The sequence below is a fragment of the Moschus berezovskii genome, chromosome 11, assembly GCF_049115385.1.
Source record: "Moschus berezovskii isolate FMDL1 chromosome 11, NW_MosBer_1.0, whole genome shotgun sequence".
NCBI classification, from domain to species: Eukaryota; Metazoa; Chordata; class Mammalia; order Artiodactyla; family Moschidae; genus Moschus; species Moschus berezovskii.
The window spans coordinates 105,513,198-105,535,024 of record NC_142470.1 but is presented as its reverse complement, the minus strand read 5'-3'; the positions used below and the strand labels follow the sequence as shown (position 1 = coordinate 105,535,024).

At 42.2% G+C, this 21,827-nt stretch overlaps 1 protein-coding gene across 2 annotated transcripts in view; it reads right to left on the bottom strand.

Moving 5' to 3' along the window:
- Positions 1–20,808, bottom strand: part of TMEM131 (transmembrane protein 131) — a 180,131-nt gene extending 159,323 nt beyond the window's left edge. For both annotated transcript variants that reach the window (XM_055400773.2, XM_055400774.2), the window contains exon 1: positions 20,139–20,808. In XM_055400773.2, the coding sequence (XP_055256748.2) occupies positions 20,139–20,322 (184 nt within the window). In that variant the 5' untranslated portion in view covers positions 20,323–20,808. The remainder of the gene's footprint in view (positions 1–20,138) is intronic.
- Between the last annotated feature and the right edge of the window lie 1,019 nt (positions 20,809–21,827).

Here is a 21,827-nt window from a genome sequence, read left to right as displayed (position 1 = left end):
CTGTAGTAACAGGCTTAGAAATAACACCTGAAAGTAATAATACTGGCTACACTGGAGAGTAACTGACACAGATGTCTAGACTTCTATCTCTGGGCAGGAAGGAGTCACAGAAGCCATACCCTCTTGCCTGAAACAACCAAACACTCAGATAAAACACCTGAAAAGACCCTAAATATCAGTCAACAGAGAACGACAACCTCTAAGAGACGGGAAACAAACACGGTCAGATCTATGACTGGCCCAGCTCACTGCCTTGAGTTACTAGGCCACAGCAAGAGGAATCTGTGAGAGCCTGGTAGACTCTCTGAGTTGATAAGACAGAGATGAAAGTCCAAGGAAACCAAGGCAGTGAGAGTTCATAGGGCTCTATGAGTTTATACCAGGAAGGAAACAGCCTCGCAGAGAACTACAGAGGGTCTCCCTCCATACTCAGTAAAGTATGGATCAACACCTAAGGTGGGAAAGAGCCACCCAAAAGTATCTGAAACAATGCTGGGCAACTCACAGAGCCACTTACAGTGCCTGCTCCCACCAGTCAAACTGGAAAACCACACATCATGGGGTTCTGCATTGAGGATGCAGGAAGGTCTCGCCTCAGCTGTGGAAAATGACCAGTTGGAACCTGAACACTGCTCATGACACACCTAGCAAATCTTAAAAGAAAGACCACAAAAAGATCACAAACTGTTCCAAATTAAGTTAACTGCATCAGAGAACAAAGCTCTTTCAAGAATACTCCTCAGAATCCAAAAAACCACACCCAAAAAAGTAAAATCTGAAATGTCTGGCATCCAGTTAAAGATTACCAGGCACATAAAGAGGTAAGAAAACATGAACCACTGGGATAATGACCAACTGAAACCAACCTAGAACTGGCATAGATGTCAGAATCAGCTGACAAGACCATTTAAAAAGTATTACATTGACCCTGAACTGCTGATTCGTTTCACATATGACAACATACATGTTTCAATGTTGTTACAGGATTCTCGGGGCTGGTGTGTGGGGATGACCCAGAGGGAGGATAAAGCGAGGAGGGAGGTGAGAGGGGGGTTCAGGAGGGGGAACTCATGTACACCTGGGGCGAATTCATGTCAATGTATGGCAAAACCAACCAATATAATATTGTAAAAGAAAAAAAAAAAGTATTACAAATGTGTTCCATATGTTCAAAAAGTTAACAAGCAGAAAAGTAAAAGACATAAAAACGACAAACGCTTTTAGAGATGAAAACTACTATGTATGAGACGAAAAATACACTGGATGGAATAAAAGGCAGAAAAGAAAAGACCGATGAACTTGAAGGCAGAGCAACAGTACCTATCCAAAATGAAACACAATGAAAAATACAAAACTGCAGTACAGTGAGCTGTGGGAACAACTTCAAGCTGCCTAATGCATGAATACCTGGAGTCCTCAGAAAGGACAGGAAAAATGTTCGAAGAAATAATACCTGAAATTTCCCCAAAACTTAATGAAAAACAAATCCAGGGATCAAGAAATTCAACAAACATGGAAAAAACAAAACTAAACTATACCAAGGGATACCAAGTCAAACTGCTTAAAACAAGATACAAAAAGGAAATCTTAAATTCATCGAAAGAAAAGAAATATTACATACAAAGGAACAAAGATAAAGAGGAACATCAATAGGCACAAAGTATTAAAATTATTTTGCAGAAAAAAAAAGATGAACATCAAGGTTCTCATGGGAAACAACAAAGGAGGAGAAAGCGAAGGTCACTCTACAGTACGAAAAGAAACGTTTCAGCCTATAATTTTATACACAGCAAAAATAGTTTTAAAAATAAAAGCAAAGTAAGGACATTTTCAGACATACAAAGATCAAAGAAATCATTATTAGCAGATATACTTCAAGAACTATTACAGGAAATCTTTCAAGCAGAAGAAAATGATACCTGGTGAAAATATACAAAAGAATGAAAATCACTAGAAAAGGTAACTATAGGTTAATTATATAAACTAAATGTAAATAAATATACACAAATAAATGTATATATGTATATGCACATACATACATATGCAGATCTTTAAGAAATATCATTGACAGTTGAAATGAAAACCAAAACAGTAACAATGTATTGTTATAACAAAAAGATCCCTAGTAAATCCCCAAAGACATCAAAAAAAGATCTGTTTCCACCTTAAACACCAGAAGTAATGAAGATGAAAAAAGGAAATAATAAAATCTTAGCAGAAATAGACTATGAAAGATTAATGGAGAGAGAAAAAAGGTGAAATCTATTTTTAACAAGAATACTGAAATTGATAAACTTTAGCCAGATAGACACAAGTTAAAAACATCAGGAATGAGAGAAGTGTCACAAGCGCAGACTCTACAAATATTCAAAAAATAATAGGAGGACATGACATACAACTTTTTCAATAAATCTAATGACTTAAAATGAAGTGGACAAAATCAATGAAAGATTTTAATTACCAAAGCTCACTAGAAAAAAACAGATAACCTAAACAGCCCTGTGTCTTAAAAGTCGAGATTATGGATTAAAAAAAAAAAAAAAAAAACTGAAAGAAATTCCAGGCCCAGACAGTTTCAATGGTATTATTTGATTGGTAGCCACATACTATGGGGAAAATATCACCAATCCATGCTGACTCTTTTAAAAAAAAAAAAAAGGAAAAGATACCTCTCAACTATTTCTACGAGGCCAGTATTACTCTGATACCAAAAGCAAAGGTATTACAAAAAAAAACGCAGAACACTATTCCTCATGACTACAGACATAAAAAATGCTAAACAAAATTTTAGCCAAAAAACCCAATAATATAAGGATAACACATCATGGTCTAGGTTGAGAAACTCAAGGTTAGTGATTCACTGTATTATTAAAAACAAAACAAAATCCGAACAGCTACATAACAAGCTGTTTGATAAAGGCAACATACATTCCTGTTAAAACCCTCATCTAACCAGACATCAGGGATTTCCACTCCTTCTATTAAACATTGCACTGGAGGTTACACCAGTACAATCAGGCAAGAAAGATAAAAAGTATACAGACTGGGAAAGAGGAACTGCCTTTATTTTCAGACATAATCATCTATGTAGAAAGTTACAATGAAATCTACAGAAGACCTATTAGAACTAATAAGTCTTTTAGGAGGATTAAAGAACACAAGATTAATATATGAAAATCATTTTATGTCTATATTCTAGCAATAAACAATCAGAAACAGAATTTATAATACCATTTAGAATGGTATAAAAAATACGAAATGCTTGGAGACACATTTGACCAAAGAAAGATATTTAAGACCTTTACACTGAAAACTACAAAATATTGCTAACATATTCACACATACATACACACACACACACCTTTTTTATTCATTCATCTGTTGATGGACATTAGTGGTTTCCATGTCTTGGCTATCGTAAATAGTGAAGCTATGAATACTGGGGCACATGTATCTTTTCCATTTAGTGTTTTCTGCAGATATATAGTCAAGAGTGTAACTGCTGGATCATATGGCAGCTCTACTTTTAGCTTTTTGAGGAACCTCTATAACTGTTTCCCATAGTGGCTGTACCAATTTAGTTCAGTTCAGTCGCTCAGTCATGTCTGACTTTTTGCAATCCCATGGAATGAAGCACACATTCCCTGTCCATCAACAACGCCCGGAGCCTGCTCAACAACTCATGTCCATTGAGTTGGTGATGCCATCCAACCATCTGAGCCTCTGTCGTCCCCTTCTCCAGCCTTCAATCTTTCCCAGCATCAGAGTCTTTTCCAATGAGTCAGCTCTTTTCATGAGATGGCCAAAGTATTAAAGCTTCAGTATCAGTCCTTCCAACGAATATTCAGGGCTAACTTCCTTTACGATTGACTGGTTTGATCTCCTTGCTGTCCAAGGGATTCTCAAGAGTCTTCTCCAACACCACAGTTCAAAAGCATCAATTCTTCGGTGCTCAGCTTTCTTTATGGTCCAACTCTCACATCCATACATGACTACTGGAAAAACCATAGCTTTGACTAGATGGACCTTTGTTGGTAAAGTAATGTCTCTGCTTTTTAACATGCTGTCTAGGTTGGCCATAGTTTTTCTTCCAAGGAGCAAGCGTCTTTTAATTTCATGGCTGCAGGGATTCTGGAGCCCAAGAAAACAAAGTCCCTCACTCTTTCCATTGTTTCACCATCTATTTGCCATGAAGTGATGGGACTGGATGCCATGATCTTGGTTTTCTGAACGTTGAGTTTTAAGCCAGCTTTATCACTCTCCTCTTTCACTTTCATCAAAACACTCTTCAGTTCCTCTTCACTTTCTGCCATAAGGGTGGTGTCATCTGCATATCTGTGGTTACTGATATTTCTCCCTGCAATCTTGATTTTAGCTTGTGCTTCATTCAGCCGACATTTCACATGATGTACTCTGCATATAAGTTATATAAGCAGGGTGACAATATACAGTCTTGACATACTCCTTTCCCAATTTGGAACCAGTCTGTTGTTCCATGTCTGGTTCTGTTGTTTCTTGACCTGCAATACAGATTTCTCAGGAGGCAGGTAAGGTGGTCTGGTATTTCCATCTCTTTTCAGAAATTTCCAGTTTGTTGTGATCTACACAGTCAAACACTTTGGTGTAATCAATAAAACAGAAGCAGATGTTTTTCTGGAATTCTCTTGCTTTTTTGATGATCCAACGGATGTTGGCAATTTGATCTCTGGTTCCTCTGCCTTTTCTAAATCCAGCTTGAACATCTAGAAGTTCTCGGTTCACGTACTGCTGAAGCCTGGCTTGGAAAATTTTGAACATTACTTTGCTAGCGTGTGAGTGCAATTGTGCGGTAGTTTGAGCATTCTTTGGCATTGCTCTTCTCTGGGATTGGAATGAAAACTGACCTTTTCCAGTCCTGTGGCCACTGCTGAGTTGTACAAATTTGCTGGCATATTGAGTGCAGCACTTTCACAGCATCATCTTTCAAGATTTGAAATAGCTCAATTGGAATTCCATCACCTCCACTAGCTTTGTTCATAGTGATGCTTCCTAAGGCCCACCTGACTTCACATTAAAGGATGTCTAGCTCTAGATGCGGAGAAGGCAATGGCAAGCCATTCCAGTACTCTTGCCTAGAAAATCCCATGGATGGAGGAGCCTGGTGGGCTGCAGTCCGTGGGATCGCTAAGGGTCGGACACGACTGAGCGACTTCACTTTCACTTTTCACTTTCACACATTGGAGAAGGAAATGGCAACCCACTCCAGTGTTCTTGCCTGGAGAATCCCAGGGACGGGGGAGCCTGGTGGGCTTCCGTCTAAGGGGTCACACAGAGTCGGACACAACTGAAGTGACTCAGCAGCAGCAGCTCTAGATGAGTGATCACACCACTATGATTATCTGGGTCATGAAGATCTTTTTTGTACAGTTCTTCTGTGTATTCTTGCCATCTCTTCTTGATGTCTTCTGCTTCTGTTAAGTCCATACTGTTTCTGTCCTTTACTGAGCCCATCTTTGCATGAAATGTCCCCTTGGTATCTTTAATTTTCTTGAAGAGATCTCTACTCTTTCCCATTCCATTGTTTTCCTCTATCTCTTTGCACTGATCACTGAGGAAGGCTTTCTTATCTCTCCTTGCTATTCTTTGGAACTCTGCATTCAAATGGGTATTTCTTTCCTTTTCTCCTTTGCCTTTTGCTTCTCTTCTTTTCTCAGCTATTTGTAAGGCCTCCTCAGACAACCAATTTGACTTTTTGCATTTCTTTTTCTTAGGGATGGTCTTGATCACTGCCTCCTGTACAGTGTCACAAACCTCCGTCCATAGTTCTTCAGGCACTCTATCAGGTCTAATCCCTTGAATCTATTTCTCACTATTGCTGTATAATCGTAAGGGATTTGATGTAGGTCATACCTGAATGGTCGAGTGGTTTTCCCTACTTTCTTCAATTTAAGTCTGAATTTGCAATAAGGAGTTCATGATCTGAGCCACAGTCAGTTCCCAGTCTTGTTTTTGCTGACTGTATAGAGCTTCTCCATCTCTGGCTGCAAAGAATGTAATCAATCTCATTTCGTTATTGACCATCTGGTGATGCTCATGTGTAGAGTCTCCTCTTGTGCTGCTGGAAGAGGGTGTTTGCTGTGACCAGTGCGTTCTCTTAGCAAAACTCTGTTAGCCTTTACCCTGCTTCATTTTGTATGCCAAGGCCAAATTTGCCTGTTACTCCAGGTGTTTCTTGACTTCCTACTTTTGCATTCCAGTCCCCTATGATGAAAAGGACATATTTTTGGGTGTTAGTTCTAGAAGGTCTTGTACATCTTCATAGAACTGTTCAACTTCAGCTTCTTCAGCATTACTGGTTGGAGAACAGACTTAATTACTGTCATACTGTATGGTCTGCCTTGGAAACGAACAGAGATCATTCTATCGTTTTTGAGATTGCATCCAAGTACTGCCTTTCGGACTCTTTTGTTTGAATCTAAGGGATTCTTGCCCACAGTTGTAGATATAATGGTCATCTCAATTAAATTAGCCCATTCCAGTCCATTTTATTTAGTTCACTGGTTTCTAAAATGTTGATGTTACTCTTGCCATGTCCTGTTTGACCACTTCTAACTTACCTTGATTCATGGACCTAACATTCCAGGTTCCTATGCAATATTGTTTTTTATAGCATCAGACCTTGCATTACCAGTCATATCCACAACTGGGCATTGTTTTCACTTTTGCTCTGTCTTTTCATTCTTTTTGGAGTTATCTCTCCCCTCCTCTCCAACAGCATATTGGGCAGCTACTGATCTGGTGAGTTCATCTTTCAGAGTCATATCTTTTTGCCTTTTCATATTGTTCATGGGGTTCTCAACGCAAGAATACTGGAGTGGTTTGCCATTGCCTTCTCCAGTAGACTACGTTTTGTCAGAACTCTCCATCATGACCCGTCTGTCTTGGGTGGCCCTACATGGCATGGCTCATAGATTCACTGAGTTAGTCAAGGCTGTGGTCCATGTGATCAATTTGATTAGTTTTCTGTGATTATCCTGTCAGGGACAGGATACAGCTCTTTATTTAAACTGGGCAGTGTGGAGGTGTGTTGCAGAAAGATGTAGTACTTAAATTTAAAACAGAAATATACAAATATATCTGTGAAGAAAAAAAAAACCAGAAAATCAAGAAACAGATCCAAGAATGCAATACAATTTACATGAAAAGGAAATACTGTGTATAATTCAATGAGTGGTGTTAAGACAACTAAGTATTTGAGAAAAATAGATTCCCTAATAGCAACAGACTATGAAGAAATAGAAATCTGCATTTAAAAGTAGAAGCATGAAGATATAATACTGGTGAATCTATCACCTTTATGCGCAGAGCTCTTTAGACATAACAACAAAAGCAGAAACCAAGAAGGAAAAGAGTGACATATTTGGTCAATAAAATTTTAAATAATAACAATAAATAGAAAATTAAAACAAATATCCAAATGTTAACAGAACTGGGAAAAATATGAACTCCTTAAATGTTCATTTCAGTCAAAAAGAAAAATTCAAACACCAATGGAAAGATTGACAAAGATGTGATCAAACAACAGAAAAGAAATACAAATGGCTAGCAAATTGTAAAAGTATTCAGTCTTGTCAATTTTTTTTTTTTTTTAATGTGCTGGGCACTGTGCTAAGGGCTTGACACCGAGTACCGTGGTAAATCTCTGCAGTAACTCCATGAGCATGCATGCTAAGTTGCTTCAGTCATGTTTGACCCTTTGCAACCCCATGGACTATAGCCTGCCAGGCTCTTGTCCAATGGATTCTCCAGGCAAGAATACTAGAGTGGGTTGCTGTGCCCTCCTCCACGGGATCTTCCCGACCCAGGGATGGAACTCGCGTCTCTTAGACTCCTACATTGGCAGACGGATTCTTTACCACTAGTGAGACCTGGAAAGTCCAACTCCACAAGAGAAGTACTGTTATCTAGATAATTACCCAGATCCTAAAGATGGTGAAATTGAGACAGGTAGAGGTTAACTCTACTTACCCGCACTCACACAGCCCGAAAGCAGATGACCAGAGTCACACTCTGAATCACTGTTTCTACCTTTTAACTTTCTACCTCTTCTGGACTTCCCGCTCATTAATGTAGATAACTCACAGAGTGAGCCTGGTGTGTTCTTCCTACCCCATCTCCTTGCCAAGCACAGTGGAATGGTTATTCCCAGAATTCCTTTCTTGGGATACACTTCAACTTGCGTTCATAAGTAGAATCCTGCCATGGGTCTCCCAGAACTTCCAGCCTATGTGACCTTAGTACCTCAGCTGGAGCTCTATCCCTCCCCTCTCTGAACCTGACATACATCTTACACCTACTCCATCATTCAGCCTGATAACCATGGTTAAGAAACACTAGCAGTATTTAAAAATCAACTAAACAAAGGGGTATCTTTTACTGCCAAGTGAGCAAGGACTTTAAAGAAGGGCTTCCCTAGTGGCATTCACCTGCCAAGGCAGTAGACACAGGTTCAATCCCTGGGTCAGGAAGATTCCTTGGAGAAGAAAACTAACCCACTCCAGGATTCTCGCCTGGAAAATTCCATGGACAGAGGAGCCAGGAAGGCCACAGTCCATGGGGTTGCAAAGAGTCAGACATGACTGAACACACACATAAGAGCTAATGTGGGAAAGCTGGCACCCTCACACGGTGTTGTTGAAATGTACCAAGTGATACTTCCAAGACAACATGACAGTATCTGTTTTTCAAATGGGGAGCAGGGGGAGGAAAGGGGGGGAGAAAGAAGAGAGATCAAGACTGATACTGGTTCTTTCTACTTGATAGATTACAGAAATTTTCTCAATTTGGCGGTGATGGTGTAGTCACTAAATTGTGTCCAACTCTTACGACGCCATGGACTATAGCCCGCCAGACTCCTTTGTCCATGGGATTCTCCAGACAAGAGTACTGGAGTGGGTTGCCATTTCCTTCTCCAAGGGATCTTCCCGACCCAGGGATCGAACCCAGGTCTCCTGCATCGCAGGCAGTTTCTTTATCAATTGAGCTATGAGGGAAGCCCTTTCTCAATTTACTCATCCATATTTTACAATGTTTCATTTTTACAACCAACATGAAATTTTTTGTGAAATTAAAAATTTTTCCAAACTGACCTCTAAGTTGTATGCACAAGAATGACCATTACATATTATACTGTCTCATTTTACTGGAGATTAAAATTCTGTTTTATACTATCACAAACAAGCACACACACCACCACCACCTCTTTCCCACTCCAAGCAGTACTGACAGCAACAGAGGAATTGTAGTCAAGAACAAACAGATTTAGGGAAAGTAGGAAGAACAACTGCGGTGGTCCCCACATGGCATAAATGTGAGAATTAAAAGGGATAAGGCTTGAAAAGCAATCAGCACAGTGCTTGGCACAAAGAAAGTACTAGATAAACATTAGCAATCATCATCAAGTAATTCTAGGCATTACCAATCACAGGCAATAACTGCTTACGTTAATATGCTCCTGAAATGGTAAGGCAAACTTGTATAAGTATTATCATTTCATATATACTTTTTCTTCATTCTGGTTCATCTTTACGAACCATCTTTACGGTTTACTGCTTCTCCTACCAAGTCAGAACTCAGTGTGTTGAACTCCTTAAAATGCTAGGTCCAGGGGGACTATGACCCTACTCCTTAACCTCCAGAAGCTCAAGATCCTATACAACTATAAATAAACTCAGATGCAACCGGGAAGAAATTGACAACCTTCAGAAATTATTTCTATTTACAAGAATCTTTAGGATTCCAATAAAATTAGATTTAATTGCCAGCCTGTTCCCTTCTTACTCTCGTCTCTTGTCAACACTATTCTCAGTAACCTATTTCTGAGTCTAGCCATAACCCAAGAGAAGTCCCCAGCGTGGTGAGATCAACTTATAAACATGAAATAACTTCCTTACTTGTGAAACATAACTACTGCTGTGCTAACCCTGAAAAGAGACATTACCTCCTGACGGTGCTAACTGCTATCCCACTCTCCATTTGCATCAGGGAGCAATGTTTCAACACGAGCCCATGTCAGCAACTCATGGAAGTATTTTTTAAGTGATCCAGGGCTTCCTTGGTGGCTCAGTGGTAAAGAATCCACCTGCCAGAGTAGGAGACATGGGTTTGATCCTTGATCTGGGAGGATCCCACATGCCCAGGAGCAAAATTAAGCTTGTATGCCACAACGATTGAGTCTATGGCTCTAGAGCCCGGGAGCCGCAACTACTGAGCCCATGTGCTGCAACAACTGAAGCCCGAAGCCTGTGCTCCTTAGAGCCTGTGCTCCTCAAGGAGAGGCCACGGCAATGAGAAGCCCATGCAACATGAGGAGAGAGCAGACCCTACTTGCCACACCTAGAGAAAAGCCTGAATAGTAACAAAGACCCAGCACAGCAAAAAATAACATTTTTTGTTTTTTAAAAAGAGCCACATCTAAAAGTTTAGTAAAGGTGATCCAGTCTGAAAAGCACACTGCCCTCTCTCACACATTGCTTAGACACCAAGTAAAATTTTAGAATGACAAATGTAAACCATATTTCAAAGCTCTTCATATAATACAGTTAAGTTTTAGAAAGGATCTTCGTACCAGAAACAATTCCCTAGGAAAATCTGCTGCCTCCAATATACTCATTGCCCCCAAAGAAAATCTAAGTAGAGCCTGTGCTAAACCATGAGTGCAAACTGCAAATTAATTTGTATCAACAGAGTTGGCTTAAGCTATTTCTCAAATTTACTGCTGAGATGGGTTTTTACTAGGGCATGCTTTGATTCAAATGTATACTGCAACTACACAGGAATAAAATTAGTTGTTAAGAATCAAAGTTAGACTGTCATATCATTTCATAATCATAACTGATTAAAAAACATAGCCACAAATTGTTAAAACTTGAGAAGGCTTAAAATATATTTCATTTTATGGGCAAGTAATCTAAGGAAATAACTGAAGTTATGTCTCAAAAGCAGAGCATAGTTTTTTTTATCAAAAACTAGAAGTTCACAATTCTTAATCATACAATACACTCTGATTTACAGTAGCATCAAAAAGAATGAAACATCTAGGAATAAATCTAATAACCAAGAGACTGAAAGACTTGTACACTGAAAACTACAAAACACTGCTGAAAGAAAATGAATAGGACACAAATAAGTGGAAAGATTATCCCATGACCACAGCCAATCTTGAAAGAGAAGAACAAAAGTTAAGGTCCCACTTTCTGATTTCAAAACACAGTCATAGTATTCAAAACAGTGTGGTTGGTACTAGCAAAAAGAGAGATAAACATATCAATGGGGTGGAACAGAGAACCCAGGAATAAGCTCTCATGTATATGATCATAGGATCTTCATACAAGGGTTTTAGGACCACTGAACAAGGAAAGGACAGTCTCTTCAACATACGGTGCTGGAACAACTGGACATCCACGTGCAAAAGAATGAATCTGGACCTTTCTCTTATATCATGGACAAAAATTAACTCATAATGAATATCAAAATGTTAAAACCTCAAACTGTAAAACTCCTATAAGAAAATAGGGACTAGATTCATGACACTGGACTGGGCAATGTTTTCTTGGAAATAGTATCAAAAGCACATGCAACAAAGGCAAAAATAAATAAATGAGACTACGTCAGACATAAAAAATTCTGTGCATCGAAGAATACAATCCTAAAAGGCAACTTACAAAATAGGAGAAAATACCTGCAAATCATCTAACTGATAAAGGATTAATATCCAGAATATATAGAGAACTCCTGCAACTCAACAAAAATAACCCAATTAAAAAATGGGCAATGGACTTGAACAATTATTTCCACAAAGAAGATATAGAAGTGGCCAAAAAGCGCATGAAAAGCTACTCAACATCAATTATTACAGAAAGGCAAGTCAAAACCACAATGAGACATCACCACATATACATTAGGATGGCCATTACCAAAAAAAAAAAAAGAACAAGTATTGGTGAGGATGTGAAGAAACTAAATCTTTGTGCACGGCTGCAATGGAAACCAGTATGGCAGTTGTTCAATATATTAAAAATAGAACTATCATATGATCTAGCAAGCCCACTTCTGGGTATATACCTAAAAGAATTAAAAGCAGGATCTCAGACATTAGACCACCTATTCACAGCAATATTATTCAGAACAGCCAAGAAGTGGAAGCAACCCAAATGTCCAACGTCCATTGATGGATAAATGGATAAACAAAATGGAAAAATTACACACACACACACACACACAATTAATCAGCCTTAAAAAGGGAAGATATCCTGTCACATGCTATGACATGATGAACCTTGAAGACAACATGCTAAGTCAACTAAGCCAGTCACAAAAAGACAAATTCTCCATGATTCCACTGATACTAGTGTCTGAAGTAGTCAAATTCATAACAAACAAAGTAGAATGGTGGCTTCCAGGGGCTGGGTGGGAGAAACTGAGAGTTATTGTTTAATGGGTACTGAGTACCAGTTTCACAAAATGAAAAAGATCTGGAGACCAATTGCCCACTGATGTGAACTTAACTTAAAATTACTGAACTACGAGCTTTAAAATGGTTCAGTTCAGTCGCTCAGTCGTGTCCGACTCTCCGCGACCCCATGGTTAGGATGGTAAATTTTATGCGTTGTTGTTGTTTTAACCACAATTATATAGGAAATAAAGAAACTGGGTCTGACACTCTATCATGACAGATCATGTCAAGGATCACCTTAGACATTTTCCAGACCTTTGCTCTAAGTACTATATCCAACAGAATGAAACAAGCAAAGAATAATAGTTTTCTAAATATCTTTCTAAAGAAATCACACAGGAATGAAATAAAAACTGTTCTACTACAGATGATAATGATTGCCTAATCCAAAAAATCCCTTCACCAGAATGAACAAAGCACCAGGAATGAACTTCTGGAGTCCCTTCTAAGACTTCTAACAGAAGTCTGAGGGACTTTCCTGGTGGGCCAGTGGCTAAGACTCCATGGTCCCAATACAGAGGGCCCAGGTTCAATCCCTGGATAAAGAATTAGATTTCACACATTGTAACTAAGGTCTGGTGAAATAAAAAAGTCTGAACGAGATTTCACCATTGTCAAAAACTGATGCCACTACTAGCCTTTGGATTACCTCCATTTCCTTTTAACACAGGTCCAGTTTCTGAGACTATCCACACATCTTGACTAACTGGTCATACCAATCTAGAACTAAGAGGAGTTTGTGAATTCACAGGATGCAATGTCATTTTTTTAGAAGATTTTTTTTTTAATGTGGGCCACTTTTAAAGTCTTTATTGAATTTGCTACAATACAGCTTCTATGTTATGTTTTGGTTTTTTGGCTGAAAGGTATGTGGGATCTAGCCCATTACCCCTGTGTTGGAAGGCGAAGTCTTAACCAGGGAAGTCCACATGGAATGTTAATTTTAACCTAAGCAATATACCAGGTACCGAAATATCAAGAGCGAACAGTCGAGTCAGTGGCTTCCAATATTGAATATGTGTTACATGGATTATTCATTCATGGGTTTTCCCTGTGCATTTTTAAGAATCTGCATAATCCAGATGGCCTATGATCATTTTAATGGTTAAGAAGTTGATAGAAAGTGTTACGGATGTTTACTTTTTTTTTTAAACTGCACCTCACTTGAATACTTAACATGCTGGTTTTGCACAAACTGGCAGTTCTTTTTTTTTTTTAATTTTTATTAATTTTATTTTTTTGGCTGCTCTGGGTCTTTGTTGCTGTGTGAAGACTTTAGATGAAGTGAGCCGGGGCTACTCTTCATTGCAGAGCACTGACTTCTCATTGCAGTGCTTCTCTTGTTGGAGAGCACAAGCTCTTGGGTGCACAGGCTTCAGTTAGGTGCAGCTCCCAGCCTCTAGAGCACAGGCTCAATAGTTGTTGCGCATGGGCTTAGCTGTTCCTCAGCGTGTGGGATCTTCCTGGACCAGGACTCGAACCCTATCCCCTGCAATGGCAGATGGATGCTTACCCACTGGACCACTGGGAAGTCCAGGACTGTTCACTAACCAGTTGGTATACAACAAAACCTACTACCTTATATACCCATTTAGGATTGAATAGCGGAGAAGGCAGTGGCAACCCACTCCAGTACTCTTGCCTGGAAAATCCCATGGACAGAGGAGCCTGATAGGCTGCAGTCCCTGGGGTCGCAAAGAGCCAGATATGACTGAGCGACTTCACTTTCATGCACTGGAGAAGGAAATGGCAACCCACTCCAGTGTTCTTGCCTGGAGAATCCTAGGGATGGGGGAGCCTGGTGGGCTGCCGTCTATGCGGTCACACAGAGTCGGACACAACTGAAGCAACTTAGCAGCAGCAGCAGGATTGAATAGCTTGACTCAAGGGAGAGATGGCCTGCAAAGGAACCCGAGTTTAAACGTCTACTGGCTCTGTTACCTTGGAAACATTCCTTAATTTCTCTGTGCCTGTTTCATGATCTATAAATTGGGGTTTTACAAGGATCTAAAATCTTAAAATCCAGAAGTAACAAAAGTGATGGTTTAGATAAGTGTATGCTACTCATTTTAGTTACAAGGGAAAGCAATATGTAGGGAAGAAAAATGTGGTGTCACTCTATGTCTTACCAGAGCAGAACTGCTAATAGTACTTGAATCCAAGTTCAAGTATAGGTTTCCTGTACTCTGGACTCTAAGTCCAGAACTCAGATATGAGAACAGGAGGATGAGGTTATTCGAGGCAAACTTCCGTTTAAAACTAAATGCCTGCCCTGTCCACACTGCAGACGTTGATAGAGGTTCTGCCCCACAGAAATTCTGGTCTGGGTGAAGAAGGACCCCCATAAAGGAATTTAGGTAGCTCAGGGAGGCAGTACCTGATTACGCACCAAAGTGAATGACAGCTGAGGAACGAAGAGAATACAAATTTGGAGAAGGGATGGCAGAATGAAGGGAAGTGGAGAGAGCTGGGAGGTGAGTACCCCCAGTAGTACCCCAGCCTGAAGGCTGTGGGCAAGCTGTCCAAGGAAGTTAACAGACACTGATGCCACTTGGTAAGTGGTCAGAAACGAGACCAACGTGGCAGACAGAATAATCACAGCGTTAATAAAAACTGGGAAACTGGAGGTGGCATCAGACAATTCTGCTCTGTACACAAGCAGTGTGTGCTGGCTGCCAGACATGCAAGAGAGGGAAGACAGCCAACGGGCATCCAGAGAGCAGCGACTGAGAGCGGGGCAGGGTGATGACCAAGAAGGACAAAGTCACAGAAATGAAGGGAGAGAAGTTCCAAGAAGCGATCGACAGTGCCTGATGCTGCTTACCACAGACAAGGAAAAACTCAGCCAGAGAAAAAAGGCATCTCCCACTGACGGGCCAATCAGAGAGCTCAAGCCACAGGCAGATGAAGGAGAACTTATAAAATATCAAGCAACTGGCAATGATTTCATTTTTCTCCAAGAGTAGCTTAGCTTATGACCCTACTCTGGATGATAACAAATTAATGATTTTACACCTACTCCCCAAAAGTTGATTTTTGGGGGGCATGGATCTCTGAAGATGGTGGCAAGGATCACAAAGAGGAGGAAAACAGTCCTCAGCAAGAGAAAGAGGGAGCACACTGTTTTCAACTACAGTATTTCATTACTGCCCAGTGCAGATCTGGGCAGTAATGAACAGCTTTTAGTAAAAAGCAAGTGACGAAAGTTCCTTAATGGAGCACTATGAATGAATATGGGCTTCCCAGGTGGCCCAGTCATAAAGAATTCTCCTGACAATGGAAGAGACCTGGGTTTGATCCCTGGGTGGGGAAGATCCCCTGGTGAAGGAAATGGGAACCCACTCCACTATTCTAGCCTGGGAAATCCCATGGACATAGGAACCTGGTGGGCTACAGCCCATGCGGTTGCAAGAGTCAGACAACACTCAGTGACTAAATAATAACATGAATGAATATTCTACTTACTAGGCTCTAAATTAAAAAGTAATCACTCTACCCTCATGCAAAGGATGAAAACATCTCACTCCTTAGAAAATCACTCATAAAAAAATTTTTACATTATAAAGTAAAAATTCAATAAAAAGAAAGTAAATACCACTCCTGTTCAATCTACAATCTAAGACAAAAAAACCTCACCAAATTAGGTTTTTAATCTCTTTTCTTCTGGCTTTTATTCCTAAGCACTTTCTGTTCATATGTTTTGGAGACAGAACGCTTTTGTACCCACCCTCTGCACTTCTGTCACAAACACAGCTTAAAACAAAAATTTGTGCATGAAACAAAAGTATCTGGTAGACAAACTTAAAACTCCAAAGAAAGACTGTCAAACTTCACCCTGCCATAAATCGCCAGTTAGTGATAATAACATGTGAAATTGTTGCGGACTAAAACAATCACATTCCTGAACATTTACCCAACTTTCTATTTACTAGATACATAAAATGTAGCTCTATATTTATAAAATATTAAAAGAGAACCATGCCCCCCAAACACATTTCACAATGAAACTATATTACAGATGATATATGATGCTTTTTTTGAGGAGGGCATGGCAACCCACTCCAGTATTCTTGCCTGGGAAATCCCAAGGACATAGGAGCCTGGAGGGCTACAGTCCATAGAGCCACAGAGTCATACACAACTGAGGCAACTTCACATGCATGATGCTTTTTTAAAAAGCTTTTATTTGTTGGTAATAATGAATGGGCTGACTTACAAATAAAAATACTACTAAATGTTAGATGTTTAACATATACACACATATTTTCACTATATTTTTAATATTTTCACTACACCATCCCCCTATTTTCACTCTTCTCAATATCTACATCTGAGCTTCAAGGAAAACTGCCAGCAATCCAGAACAAGCAATTAAGTTGTAATAATTACAGTAACTTCTACCTTGGACAACTCTTTCAAAGTCCTTACAAACTACAGAGCACCGTCAACATCCTCAAAGATCCCCTTTTCTCTAGACTAGTGAAACATACCCTCATAGATCAGTGAAGACAGATGTTAAGATGTATGAGTGCTAAGATATATAGGCAATGGCAAGCCACTCCAGTACTATTGCCTAGAAAATCCCATGGATGGAGGAGCCTGGTGGGCTGTAGTCTGTGGGGTCGCTAAGGGTCGGACACGACTGAGCGACTTCACTTTCACTTTTCACTTTCACACATTGGAGAAGGAAATGGCAACCCACTCCAGTGTTCTTGCCTGGAGAATCCCAGGGACGGGGGAGCCTGGTGGGCTTCTGTCTATGGAGTCACACAGAGTCGGACACGACTGAAGTGACTTAGCAGCAAGATATATAGGAAAGCTGAGCACTGAAGAATTGATGCTTTTGAACAGTGGTGTTGGAGAAGACTCTTGAGTCTCTTGGAATGCAAGGAGATCCAACCAGTCAATCCTAAAGAAAATCAATCCTAAATATTCGCTGAACTGATGCTGAAGCTCCAATACTTTGGACACCCAATGCGAAGAACTGACTCTCTGGAATAGACGCTGATGCTGGGAAACACTGAAGGCGGGAGGAGAAGGGAACGACAGAGCATGAGATGGTTGGATGGCATCACCGACTCAATGGACATGAGTTTGAGTAGGCTCCGGGAGTTCGTGATGGACAGGGAGGCCTGGTCCATGGGGTCACAAAGAGTGTGACTGAACTGAAGACATACAGGATGTTAAGACAAAGGTTGTCTCATGTTTCTGACTTAAAATTAACAACACCTGGTCCAAACATGAAACTTGCATTAGGTAATCTAGGAATTTCTGCTGCTTTTCTTTAGAAGATGATGAGTTTTACTTAGTTTTGAAGATTTTCAGTGAAATTCAGCTGCAATAGAAATATACTAATATACGAGATACCCAGAGAACCATCATTAAAATTGCAGGTAAGTCTTAACTTTAAAAAGTTAAGGTAGTTTATACTACCAAAATAAAACCACACCAAAAATCCTCAGGATGTAAATGGACAGAGTGAATTCAGCTGCCTTCAGAAATCTGCCCAGATTTGCTGAGAAAAAACTCAAAACAGCACCCTTTGGGGGGCAAACGGAGCCAAACTTGTGGTATCACATTCATGTAAGAAAATCAATCTCACTTCTCCTACTTACTCAAACAAAAACTATTAGAATTTGATCACCAAGGAGACTGAAAGCACTGGCCAATTTTGGAGCTATCTTCCTGGAATATTTGATTAGAACCAGATCCATTTATGATGGGCAGAGTCCTATGTTCTACGTAAGTACTGTCAATATCTTGAATAGCTAATTTCTCTGTTCAAATTGTTCATATAGACACAACACAGGCCACAAAAGGTGTCTGATTCTGCCAGGACCACTGGCTGATTCAACCCCATCTTTTCATTCTTCTACACCGGGGCCCAAATTCTCCTCCCCTGACCCTTACATTTATGGGTATGAGAGAGATGTACTAAAACTTATAAATCATACAAAAGGGAAATAGCAAATATAAATTAGCCTGACATTTCTCAAACAAAGGATTTTTCTTAAGTAACACCAATAAATAGCATAAAAAATGGCTGCTGGAAAAATAAGCAGAAGGACAATACAAACTTAATGTTTTACTGGACTCAATCATTTTAGTTCCCTGTGTTAACAACCCATGAATGTAATTACTCCCTCAAACAAACGTTAAATGCCTATTGTGTGCCTGGCCCTGTGCAAGGTAATCCAAGGAAGACAAAAACCAGGACACCTACCAAGCACTACTTTAAACTCAAGGAGACCTTAACTTATTGTACCATTTCAGATTTACTGGACACACCAACTACATGCCAGGCTGTGCTAGGTGCCATGGCCACAAGAAAACCAATCAACTGCAGATCTGTAACCAAAGATGAACTGTGAAAACCCCAGGCCTGACTAATCCTAAAACAGCAATATTTCATTCAAGAAATAATCTTGCCTCTGTAGATGAATCCTTTCTACAGACAGCAATTCTTTGTATAACTTCCACCTATGTTAACCCAAACTGCTTAAGAGTTAATTGTACTGTTTTGAACAACAACAAAAAAACAGTAAACTGAAGCACCTGGCACTTTAACATTAATTTGCTTTGCTGTTGCCTTCTGTAACAATAAAAAGTGACTTAAGTTGTAAAGTAGAACGTCAACCCTAAACTCACTGTGGCAAGAAATTATTTTCCTTGCAGTGGCAATTTAGTGTGAAACGGAAGCTAAACTAACAAATTTTGCTTAGCTTTTTAAAAACCATTCACTTTTAGTGATTTCTTCATGAAGGCTCTGTGGTCACTCATTTCCTCAGGTTCAAAAACAGGTAGTGCCAACAAAATTACAGATCTGAGCTTCTAGGCTGGCTACAAAACCATTTTAAACCCCGGAAAAGCACCGGGTTTACAGTCATACAATACTAACGAGAGTTTTCTAAAAAATAAGATTTAGCCCTTAATTGTAAGTTACAGGTAAAGGTTTGCAAGCTAGAAACTTGACACTGGTTTTTAAAGTCTTTCACATTAAAAACAATGACACCCAGTTACGTATCTTAAGACGTGTAAAAAATATTAGAGAACTGTCAGCTAAACAATCATCAATAATGTAAAACGATACTGAAGAGGGAAGCTGAAGATACAAGATTCCTCCTCCAAAAACGTTTAAACAAATCTAAAGCAAAATTTGGCAAGCTGTCCCTCAGTCTCGCTATTTTTACAATTTAAAGTGAGCTCTTTTCGCACGCCGTTATTAAAACCGCAACCAAAAAAAAAGTGTCCTGAAAGTTGCTTATTAACAACAATCAAGTCTAAAAATATGCCCCTCCTACCTAGTGGGCCAAGTGGCAAGAATATACGAGAACTCAGGAAGTTTTGAAATGGCAGTGACAGGAGACCAGGGGGAGGACGGGGGTGAGACGAGGGGAAAGAATCACGGAGAACAAGAGCAACTCCGTGCGGTCAAAGCCGCGAGTTGGCATCCGAGCAGCGAGTTCCCGGCTCGGGACGCGACTCGACCGAGCAACTTCGCGCCGGACCGAGCCCCGCGCCCGGCCGCCCTCCGAGCCGCGAGCCGCGGCCCTTCCTCCCCGGTCGCAGCCCGGCAGCGGCCTCCGCGAGGCGCGGTGACAGTCGCGGGGCCGGGCCCGGGGGAGGCTGGCCGGCTGACACCCACCTTCCTTCTCGGCCCGCGCCGCGGCCACGACGAGGGTCAGCACCAGGTGCAGCGCTCCCAGGAGGCCGGCGGCCGCGCTCCGCGGGCCCCCGCCGCGGCCGGCCGCGGGCTCCACACCGGCCACGGCGGCCGCGGAGGCGGCGGCGGCGGACCCCGCGGCCCCTCCTCCGGCCCGCTTCCCCATCCCTGCCGGCCGGGGGCCGCCGCGCGCGAGGTCCGGCGCGGTCCTTGTCGGCTAGGCGGCGGCGGCGGCGGCGGCGCGGGAGCCGTGGTCCGGGCTCTGGCCGCGGCGCCGGGGGCAGACAGCGGTTCCGGGCCCAGGGCTCGGGCTCCGGACGCGGGTCTGGGTCCGTGCGTGCGTGTGAGCGAGCGTGTCAGTCACGGCCTCCGCCTCAGCATCGCCCACGGGGAGTCGAAGCGGAGAGGCCGCGGGTCAAGCACGGCGGGCGGCCATACTGGAAACGGGCACGGGCCGCGGGCTCTGGGCGCTGGCCTGCGAGGGGCGGGGCGCGGCCCTGGGCACCGCCCCCGCCGTGCCGTCAGCGGGGCAGCCCGCCGGCCCGTCTGTCCGCCCCGGGGTTGGTCGGCCCGAACTTCTCGTCCCGCTCTCAGAGGCCCACGGCTCCGAGGGCCAGACGGGACGGGTCAACACAAACCCAGCCTGTCACCGGTGCCCCACCGGCGAGGGGGAGGAGGGAGGCCGGCCGGGGCCCAGCCGCCAGGACTTGTGATGGCTGCTCACGCTTCGCGGAGGCGGGGACGGCGATGTCACGTGGGGACGGGGGGGGGCGGCCCTGGCCGCGCAGCCGCCCTGGGGCGGGGGCGGGGTTTCGGGGCGCTGGGGAGGCAGGGCGGCCCCTGAGAACCAGGGAACAAACCCCTGCGTCCCCTGTACTGCAATGCGAGAGCCTTCCAGAGAACTGAGTGCGCATCCGGACCTCGAAGTCCAGCGCGGAAAATCCATTCCAGTGACTCCTCCAGGCCGCACCTCCGCTTCTCAGCCGCGTCGAGAATACCCGGGACTTGCTTCAGTTTCCCTGTGGCGCTGCTTTGGAAACGGGGACCTGCACTGTTCATCTTTGCACCCTTGAAGATACAGCACTCTGGAAAGCTTCGTGGAATCCTCTTGCCCTTGGATTGTGCCGAGTTTGCTGTGGGAAAGCCCTTTGCTGTGTGTGTGTGTTTGTGTGTGTAAAGTGGCAGTGACTGACTTTCTCCAACTTGGAATAATTCTTAATACATTTCCCTCACCTATTTCCTTCAAGGCCCAGCACAAATCAGGAAGCCACCTCACGCCTCTTAGATACCCTTTTCATCTTAGGTCAAGGTTCTTCGTGGGCGTGGCTGTTCTCTACAAACTTTCTCTTTAATCAATTGGTAACTTCCCCTCCAATGGCAAGCCACTCCAGTACTATTGCCTAGAAAATCCCATGGATGGAGGAGCCTGGTGGGCTGCAGTCCGTGGGGTCGCTAAGGGTCGGACACGACTGAGCGACTTCACTTTCACTTTTCACTTTCACACATTGGAGAAGGAAATGGCAACCCACTCTGGTGTTCTTGCCTGGAGAATCCCAGGGACGGGGGAGCCTGGTGGGCTTCCGTCTATGGGGTCACACAGAGTCGGACAAGACTGAGGTGACTTAGCAGCAGCAGCAGCAGCAACTTCCCCTCACTCCTAATTTAGTAACT